General features: G+C 43.8%; 1 protein-coding gene across 1 annotated transcript; it reads left to right on the forward strand.

Annotated features, from left to right (window-relative positions):
- The first annotated feature begins 539 nt into the window (after positions 1 to 539).
- On the forward strand, positions 540 to 4,364 carry DEFB124 (defensin beta 124). The gene is made up of 2 exons (XM_043980801.1): positions 540 to 597; positions 4,195 to 4,364. The coding sequence occupies exons 1-2, from the start codon at positions 540 to 542 to the stop codon at positions 4,362 to 4,364; spliced, it is 228 nt and encodes a 75-aa protein (XP_043836736.1).
- Positions 4,365 to 10,119: the final 5,755 nt, after the last annotated feature.

Raw genomic sequence — 10,119 nt, forward strand, 5'->3', positions numbered from 1 at the left:
GTCAGGAGGACCTGAGTTCAAATCCTGCCTCAGACACTTGACACCAGTTGTGTGACCCTGGGCAAGTCACTTAACCCCCATTGCCTTGCCCCCTCCCCAAAAGTAGGATCAGAATTACAGAAGGTGAGGGAGCTTAAGAACTTAGGATTCTTAGGAGCATCACATACAAGCCAGGCCTGGTCCTGTGTTCAGCAGTAATGTAGAATGTATTTTCTTGTGTGACCTTGAAAAAAAAAAACCCTTCACCTTTTTGGGCCTCAGTTTCCTTACCTGTAAAATGCAGGCACTGGATTAGATGACATCTAAATTTATGATCCTATGATCATCCAGGACAGGTCTGGGCCTGCTTATTTGCATTCTGCTCCCTCTACCCTGTCTCATGTCATTGCTCTGGACTGGGGCCATGTGCCTCTTCTCTGCTTCATTGCCTCTGGCCCAGCCCCATATGCAAAGGCAATAAAGGAGGGAGCTGTCACCCACATAGGACATTCTGTCCCTCATCAGTCCTGCTGCCACTCTTCCTGGGGGGACCTTCAGCCATGAAGCGCCTTCTTCTGGGCTTCGTCATTGTCCTGCTTCTGGCCTTGGGCCCCCCAGGTAACTTGGAGCTCTCTAGAATGGGGAGGAAGAAAGGGACAATATTCTGTCGATGAGATAATAACAGATAGAATTGAACTTCCATGGGAGTAGGGACCCAGCTGCACTAATGGAATCACAGGAAATTTTGATAGGTAGACAGATTAGCCTGGGAGTCAGTAAACTTGAATTCTAGTCCTGATTGTGCTGGAAAGTCAATAAGCATTTATATTGTGCCTACTCTGTCCCAGACCTTGTGCTGAGTGCTTTTGACAAATATTATCTCATTTGATCCTCACGACAACCCTGTGAAGTTTTATCCACATAGTACAGATGAAGAAACGGAGGCAGACAGAGATTAAGTGACTTGCCCAGGATCACACAGCTAGAAGTGTCTGAGGCTGGATTTGAACTCAGAAAGATGAGTTTTTCTGACTCCAGGGCTAGGACTCTAGCCACTGTGCTACCAACAGCTAGCTAGCTCTCTCACCAGGGCAAGGCACTTTTCCTTTCTCATCCTTTTCCTTTTCTGTAAGGGGTTGGATTAGATGATCTCTAAGTTTTTCCTAACTTTACTCCTCTATATTCTATTTTAAGGTCCTTTTCAGCTCTGATACCCTTTCTAGTAGGATATTATATAGCCACCCCCTTCTGTGTTTTGTATTCTGTGCTCCTAATCTGAGGCCCTTCAAGCTCTGACATGTATGTCCTCTGATTTGTATGTCCTATCTTCTAGCTTCCTATAGTTCATATTCTGGGTTTCACATCCTAACATTCCATGATCTATATTTTCATGTCCCTTCCAATTCTGATATTTTAAGTTTTAGCTTCTAATGTTTTTTCTTCCAACATACTGTCATACTTCTAACTCCTATCATTCTATGTTCCATGTTCAAAAGGCCTCCCGGCTCTAACATTGTATGTCTTAAGGTCCCTTCCAACTCTAATATTCTATATTTTAACATGGTACTTGTTTGTGGTTGTTATTCAATCATTTTTCAGTTGTGTCCAACTCTCTGTGACCCCATTTGGGGTTTTCTTGGCAACCAGTAGAGTGGTTTGCCATTTACTTCTTCTTTTTTTTTGCAGGGCAATGAGGGTTAAGTGACTTGCCCAGGGTCACATAGCTAGTAAGTGTCAAGTGTCTGAGGCTGGATTTGAATTCAGGTCCTTCTGAATCCAGGGCTGGTGCTTTATCCACTGCACCACCTAGCTGCCCCTGCCATTTACTTCTCTTTTTCTTTTCTTTCTTTCTTTCTTTTTTTTTTGGTGAGGCAGTTGAGGTTAAGTGACTTGCCCAGGGTCACACAGCTAGTTAAGTGTTAAGTGTCTGAGGCCGGATTTGAACTCAGGTCCTCCTGACTCCAGGGCCTGTGCTCTATCCACTGCTGCCATTTACTTCTTCTTCTTCTGGCCATTTACTTTTAGAAGTAAATGTAAAAATGAGCTTACAGATGAAAAATGAAGGCAAACAAGGGTAAGTGACTTGCCTGGTGTCACAGGGCCAATAAGTGTCTGAGGTCAGATTTGAACTTAGGAAGAATTTTCTTGCTTCCTAGCCCAGTGCTCTATCCACTGTCCCACTTAGATAATATTTGTAAAGTGCCTGTGTTGTTCAATTGTGTTTGATTCTTCATGACCCAGTGGATCACAGCACTCCAATACTGTCCATGGGATTTTCTTGGTAAAGATACTGGAATGGTTTGCCATTTCCCTCTCTAACAGATTAAGGCACAGAGGTTAAGTGACTTGCCCAGGACCACACAGCTAGTAAGTGTCTAAATCTGAAATTAAACTCAGGTCTTCCTGACTCCAGGTCCAGTGCTTTATTCACTGAGTAATTTAGCTGCCTACCACAAGTTATTGTACAAACATTTATTAATTGCTGGCTACATGCAACCTATATGCTAGATGCTAGAGATACAAAATCAATATTTATTAAGCACCTACTATGTGTCAGGCACAAAACCAAAAAAAATGCAAGTCCCTTCCCTCAAGGAGCTTACAGTCTGTTAGAGGAGACAATATTACATATAGAAGTATATATGGAATAGATGCATCCTTTTGGGAGAAGAGTCACTAGCAGCAGAGGGAGCAGGTGGTGCTTCAGCTAAATCTTGAAGGAAGTGAGGATTTCTATGAGGAGGGAGTGCAATCCTGGCACGGGGGATGGCCAATGCAAAGACATGTAAGCAGGAGAGAGAGGGAGGAAAAGAGAGACAAAAACCATCTCGGGTGTTAGTACTCTACATTCTAGCATTCTTTTTTTTTTTTTGGTGAGGCAATTGGGGCTAAGTGACTTGCCCAGGGTCACACAGCTAGTAAGTGTCAAGTGTCTGAGGTTGGATTTAAACTCAGGTCCTCCTGACTCCAGGGCCGGTGCTCTATCCACTGCGCCACCTAGCTGCCCCCATTCTAGCATTCTTTATTCTGTGTTCTAATATTCTGTGTTCTGTCTTCCAAAGTTCCTTCTAGCTGTGACATGCTGTGACTCTGTTTGTGGGGAGGGAGCTCAGCCTCAAACCTTCATCTTAATGGGTGCAGTCAGGTTCCTATTCAAAGCAAAAAGTCAGTATAGGGGCAGTGCAAAAGAAAATCCCCCAAACATGGCATACTTTTCAAAGCCTCTTCTTATCTGGAATATTGAGTACCAGATCATCCCAAGATCATACCAAGCCCAGTAAGAGGACAAGTGATTTTCTGAAGTTCACATAGCAAGTCACTGATAAAGAAAGAGATAGAACTTTCCCGATTCTTTATAATTATTATTTCAGTGACTGATATCAATTCAATTCAATTCAACATTTAAGTGTCTACTTTGTTTTTTTGTTTTGTTTTTTATTTTTAGTGAGGCAATTGGGGTTAAGTGACTTGCCCAGGGTCACACAGCTAGTTAAGTGTTAAGTGTCTGAGGCACCTACTATGTGTCAGGCACAAAACCAAAAAAAAAATGCAAGTCCCTTCACTCGAGGAGCTTACAGTCTGTTAGAGGAGACAATATTACATATAGAAGTATATATGGAATAAATGCATCCTTTTGGGAGAAGAGTCACTAGCAGCAGAGGGAGCAGGTGGTGCTTCAGCTAAATCTTGAAGGAAGTGAGGATTTCTATGAGGAGGGAGTGCAATCCTGGAACGGGGGATGGCCAATGCAAAGACATGTAAGCAGGAGAGAGAGGGAGGACTCCAGGGCCGGTGCTCTATCCACTGCGCCATCTAGCTGCCCCAAGTATCTACTTTGTTAAAAATCTTTTGAGAGGACATCTAGTCTAACATTTCACCTAGTGTAGTTTTCACCTCTATACCATTTGTTAGATAGATAGTAGCCAATTTCTCCTTAGCTGGTCCCAGTGATGGGAACTCATTTCTCTCCCTTTTCTTCATTTCTTTCCCTCTTCCCATCCCTGTTGAATCTCTCACCTTAGGTTAGTTCTGAGGGGTCCAGGGTGGGAGATTTTGGGACATTCTTCCATCTTCAGTTACTTACCTGGTTTTGCACTTTGCAAGCATTTGGGGAGTAGATGGTTACTTGGTACACAACTCGCTGCTTGCCTCAGCCAGCTAGGCTCTGAAAGGATTGAGGACCAAGTTAGCACAGTCATTCTCCTTCCTTGACAGTGAACTGTGAGTTACGACAGTGCTGGAAAGGTGCTGGGACCTGCAGAACCTTCTGCACCCGGAAGGAAGTTTTCCTCCACTTCTGCAAAGACAACTCCATGTGCTGCGCCTATTCCTTCATGATGAGGAAGCCCCAGCCTGAGCCTAAGCCTAAGCCTGAGAATAGCTAGGCGACCTAGGTATCTTGGTCATCCTAGCCCAGCCCCAGTCCCAGTTCCAGCCCCCAATCCTAGCTTTCTTATGCTATTCCATTAAAGCACCAACCCCTGGCTCCTGTGTCTGCTCCTCTATTCTGGGAAGGGGAGGGGAAAAAACCCACATTTATGTAGTGCCTACTATGTGCCAAGTACTATGCTAAGCATTTTTTTTTTGCGGGGCAATGAGGGTTAAGTGACTTGCCCAGGGTCACGCAGCTAGTAAGTGTCAAGTGTTTGAGGCTGGATTTGAACTCAGGTCCTCCTGACTCCAGGGATGGTGTTTTATCCATTGCATTACCTAGTTGCCTCATTCTGAGCACTTTTGGACAAATAGCTCATATTATCCCTATTTTATAGTTGAGAAAACTGAGGCAAACAGAAGGTTAAGTGACTTGCTTAGGACCACACAGATAGTAAGTGTCTGAGGCTGCATTTGAACTCAGGACTTCCTGACTCTAAGTCCAGAGTTCTATCCACTGTGCTAACACAGTGTTAGCTGTGTTAATTAGCTGTCTCTAACATACCCTATGATGATAGATAAAGGGAGACAGGCTCAGAAGCTGTTCTGTTTAAGGGTTCTTGTGTATGCTCATGGGCCCATTCTCCATAGGGATTGGTAGGCTTTGCCCTGTTCTACCACATCTGGAGCATTCTCCTACTCCATCCCAATTCCATTGGCCCTTCTCTCTTCCTCCCCATCCCAATAAATCTCCCTCCTCTGCTTTCTCCCTTCCCATCTCCATCCCCTTCCCTATTCCATCCCTATCCTTTCATTCTTCAAACCTATCCTTACTCTCCTCCCTCCCCATCTCTTTCTGCCCCATCCCTTGTCTCCCCCATTCACTTTGTTCCTGTACTTTCCCTCTCCTGCCCTTCCCATGGTCCCCTCCATCTCTCTGGCACATTATAGGTCCACAGGGCATGGAGTAGTCCATTGATGGTGTATGTGTGTGTATGTACCTGTGGCCAAGGAGGGAGGGCATGTCAGGCAGAAGACTTACATGCATATATGTTGGAGAGACAGAGGGTCAGGTCCTTAGAGTGACACAGTCTCAATTCCTGTGATGTTTCTAGTGGGAGTTGGACCCAGAAGCCTCAGGTGTCAGTGTAGATGTCACTGGCACGGAACTTTATTGCCACTCAGAATGCCCTCTCTCAACTTTGTTCTCTGAATTTTCCTCCTCGAGTGGGAGTTGCAAGTAGGAAGATTGCATGAAGAACTTTTCAAAACTCAGAGCCAATCCCCTGCAGAATAAACTTCTTCAGGAACTGGTGGGTTCCCCTACTCCAGAAGTAGGATATGAAAGACCATTTGCCAGCAATGTTGCACAGAGAATTTGTGCTTGGGTTTCATTGGACTGGATGTCTTCTGAGTCTGCTTCAAGAAGTAGAGATTGTCAGGAAATTGATCTTTGATGCTCTCAGCTTCAATTAATCAATCCACACATATCTGGCAGGCACTGTCAGATGCTGGACATACAAAAGCAATGAATGAATCAATTCAGGCTCTCAAAGAGCTTCCATTCTAATGGGGGAGGACAACAAGAACATATAGAAGTACATATAGAATAAATATAAAGGGAATATATACAAATAAATGTGAAGTGGTTAAGTACAAGGAAGGGGTCTAATAGTTGGGGGACCTCCTTCTCTGTCTTCTCCAGTTCAATTTATCTATCTATTTATTTGTTTGTTTTTTGTGGGGCAATGAGGGTTAAGTGACTTGCCCAGGGTCACACAGCTATCAATTCATTTCAATGCAACATACATTTATTAAATACCTAGAACTTGGAAAATTCTAAACTCCCTCATCCCCTTCCTCCTCTTCCTCCCCCATCTGCCTTTTCTCTATCCTTTTATTTTTCCTTTTTTTTCTCTCTCTAGGTAAATATCTGTCTCCATCTCTATCTCTTTCTTTCTATGTGTTCACCTCTGTCCATTTTCCCCTTTCTGTCTGTCTCTTTCTCTATTTCTGTTTCTGACTTTTTCTCCATCTCTCTGTCTCTCTCTCCGTCTTTGTTTCTGTCTCTCTCTGTCTCTCTGTCTCTCTCTCTCTGTCTCCACTTCCATTTCCAGCAGAGTCACAACTAAGGTGAGACAATCTGGGATTTCCTCCAGAGCATGGAATTTGGAGTGTGCTGATAGCCTATGTGGTACTTCAACAGAACAGAAATAGCAGTCTGGCAAGCAAGAGCAAGAATAAATTAATTAAAATAGCAAGCAACCATACAGGAGCTTGGGTTGAGGTCCCTTTCCCACCTGCCATGTTTTCCACATATTCCCTGGGAACAATTAGCAACTTCTTACTGGTGTCTCAGGGTCTTTTCATCCCTCCAATAGGGCATTTTCAGAACTCATTCCTCATCTCCTCCAATCACACTATAGCTTCTCAAAGATGGGGAAGTCAATTGCATACATTTATAATTCATCTTGAAACCCTACCTTTTTATTTGACCTCATGTCTCTGGGTGCCATAGCATCCCATTCCCATGGATTCATGCCTCACCCCCTAGCCTGACAAATTGAGTGACAGAGCTCTGTTCATAGTGCAAGGGTCATTCCATTCTTCATCAACCCAACTGCCTATCTCTGGGAAGATTTGTACTGATAGAATTAGGATATTCTTATTGGAAAAAAACAGATGATAGAATAGTCCCAGAGAGAAGCAATGACTTGCTCCAGGTCACACAGAGTTAGTAGAAGAGGCAAAGGTTTTGTCCATACTCTTTCAACTTGGAGGGGCAGGGAGGGGTGAGGATGGGTGGGAGAGGGATAACTTTTTCCTTTTTCTACTTCTCAAATAAAAGGAGGGAAACCTATGAAAGATTCATATCATCAGTATCAGAAGAACTTAGAATTAAACACACTTCAACTGTTTTTCTTTTCTTTTCTTTTTTTTCATTTTCTTTCTTTCTTTCTTCTTCTTCTTCTTCTTCTTCTTCTTCTTCTTCTTCTTCTTCTTCTTCTTCTTCTTTTTTGCAGGGCAATGAGGTTAAGTGACTTGCCCAGGGTCATACAGCTAGTGTCAAGTGTCTGAGGCTGGATTTGAACTCAGGTCCTCCTGAATCCAGGGCCAGTGCTTTTTCCACTGCGTCACCTAGCTGCCCCTCAACAACCATTTATTAAAAGTCTAATATGTGCACAGTCCCTGCCCTCTTCCATTATACTGGATATAGTATGTAAGGGCTGAAAGAGACCTTAGATGCCATCTAGCCCAAGTTCTACAGAGAGGCACAGACTTGCCTGACTTGCCCAAGGTCACGTATTGAGTTAGCGGTAGAGCCAGGCTTCTGGATCTAGAGCTGGAAGGGTCCTCAGAGGCTGTATACTCCCACCTCCTCATTTTGCAGAAGAGGAACTTGATCTGTAGGGAGGTTAAGAAACTTGCCCAGGTTGTGTGTGGTTTCCAGGTGTGTGCTTCCTGTGTGGGAGATGAGAGCCTGGGTGCATTTGAGTCCTTCCTTAGGTGGTTTTTGGGGAAAACAGCTCTACTGGAAATAAGTTTCTCAGTCAAAGTAGTGGTGAGCCTGGGAGGGAGCTCTGCCCACATCTTCTCTAGGTTTTGGGCGACTTCCAGATCTCTAACCTGGATTGTGGGTTGAAGAAGTGGGTGGATCTAATGGATTTGTTCCTCTTAGGGGGGAGAGCTTGTGGGTGGCCATCCTTTCTGACACTGACCTCATCTTCACTTCCCCTTCTCAATCCAGGCTCTTTCCACTATACTAAGCTGTCTCTAATCTTTCTTACATCCCCTCATCTTCTGTGTCCGCCTCCCTTCCTAATTCATTTGTTTTTGCTTTTGTTTTTGTTTTTGGTTTTTGGTTTTTTTTAGTGAGGCAATTGGGGTTAAGCGACCTGCCCAGGGTCACACAGCTAGTTAAGTGTCTGAGGCTGGATTTGAACTCAGGTACTCCTGACTCCAGGGCCGGTGCTCTATCCACTGTGCCATCCAGCTGCCCCTCTAATTAATTTTTGATGATGGATACTCCTTCTCCTCTTTGCAGTGAGAGGCAAAAGCAGATGTTGGGACCGAAAAGGAGTCTGCAGAGAGCAGTGTCAAAATAAGGAGAGATTCTACATATTCTGCCTAAATGGGAAAAGATGCTGTGTGAAGCCTTCTTACATACCTGATGATATCTCAGGAGGAACACTCAATATGAAGAAAAAGACTTAGAAATCTTGCCTATTCCCTGCCCCTCATCTCCAGGAAGCTCATTTGCCTGCTGATCCATTAAAATTCTCTTGCCTGATTCTTGTTTCTGGTTATTTCTTTTTTTTCTTTTTTCTTTTTTTTTTTTAGTGAGGCAATTGGGGTTAAGTGGCTTGCCCAGGGTCACACAGCTAGTAAGTGTTAAGTGTCTGAGGCTGGATTTGAACTCAAGTACTTCTGACTTCAGGGCCGGTGCTCTATCCACTGCGCCACCTAGCTGCCCCTCAGGTTACTTCTAAGAGGAAATAGGGCCATGTTGGGAATGGTGGGTTAGACCCAACATCATTCCAAAAATATCTATTGAACTGAATTGAATAACATCCTTTGTCCCACTCCTTTTTCCTCTAAACTTCTTCACTCGCTTTGTCTGCTTCAATTCTTATCCCCATGTCAATTAAATTCACATATATCTTCTATTATGTTATACCAAGCTCCAGTCCCAATACTCTATGCTAACTGGATAGCTCCTTTTCATGATGACATTTCCAGAATGGAGGTCATTGCTTCAATATCAGGAAGCAATACCCAAGAATGAGAGTTGCTCAAAATGAAACTGGATTGCCTCTACAAGTAGTGAGCTCACTGTCTCTTGAGATGTTCAAGAAGAGGTTGGATGACTACTTGTGCTGCCCGGTGAAGATTTGTGCTCCAAGTAAGGGATTAGAGAGATGACTTCATGCTCTGAGATTCTATGATTTTATGATCTCTCTCAAACCAGGTCCTTTTCTCAATGTCTTCAGTTCTGTCAATGATTCTGTTACTTTCCTGGGCTCCAGACGGCAGGATTTTTTGGTCTCTTCCCTCTCCTTTCCCTTTCCCTTCTTTCCCTGATTCAAGTCCTCCAAAATATCTTAACAATATTAGTGGGTGAATTTATCTATTCATCTCCCTATTTATTGGGCAGCAGGGTCTAGTGGAAGGGGCCCTGATGCTTACTTTCTGATACTGGGCAAATTACTTTCTCTCTCTGACTCTCAGTGCTTTTCCTCTTTAAAAGGGGGATTGGGGGCAGCTAGGTGGCGCAGTGGATAAAGCACCGGCTCTGAAATCTGCGTTCAAATCCGGCCTCAGACACTTGACACTTACTAGCTGTGTGACCCTGGGCAAGTCACTTAACCTCCATTGCCCAGCAAAAAAAAAAAAAAAAAAAAGAAGAAAAGGGGGATAATACTTTCTTTTATTTCTTCCCTCCCTACAGCTATTATGAGGAGAGATCTTTTTAAAGTATAAAAAGCACACATTTATAAGATTCACAAAATTACAAAAAAATCATAGAATCTCAGAGCCTGTCTTCTTGCTCCCTCCCCACACCCCTAACCTAGGAGAATGGTAGCTCTATGTAGGTATGCAGAACCAAGGAGGGTGCATGTCTTGTCTATTTCCTCCTTTGCTGGAGCCTTTCAGAGGATAACCTCTTCAAAGATGATGGGTGAGAATGTGAAAGGGAGAGCAGTGGCTCCCTCTGGTGGCCATAGACCAGGAAAAATGTAGAACACAGAAAAAGAGAGGTTGGGAGAA

The sequence above is a fragment of the Dromiciops gliroides genome, chromosome 2 (assembly GCF_019393635.1).
Source record: "Dromiciops gliroides isolate mDroGli1 chromosome 2, mDroGli1.pri, whole genome shotgun sequence".
Lineage (NCBI taxonomy): Eukaryota > Metazoa > Chordata > Mammalia > Microbiotheria > Microbiotheriidae > Dromiciops > Dromiciops gliroides.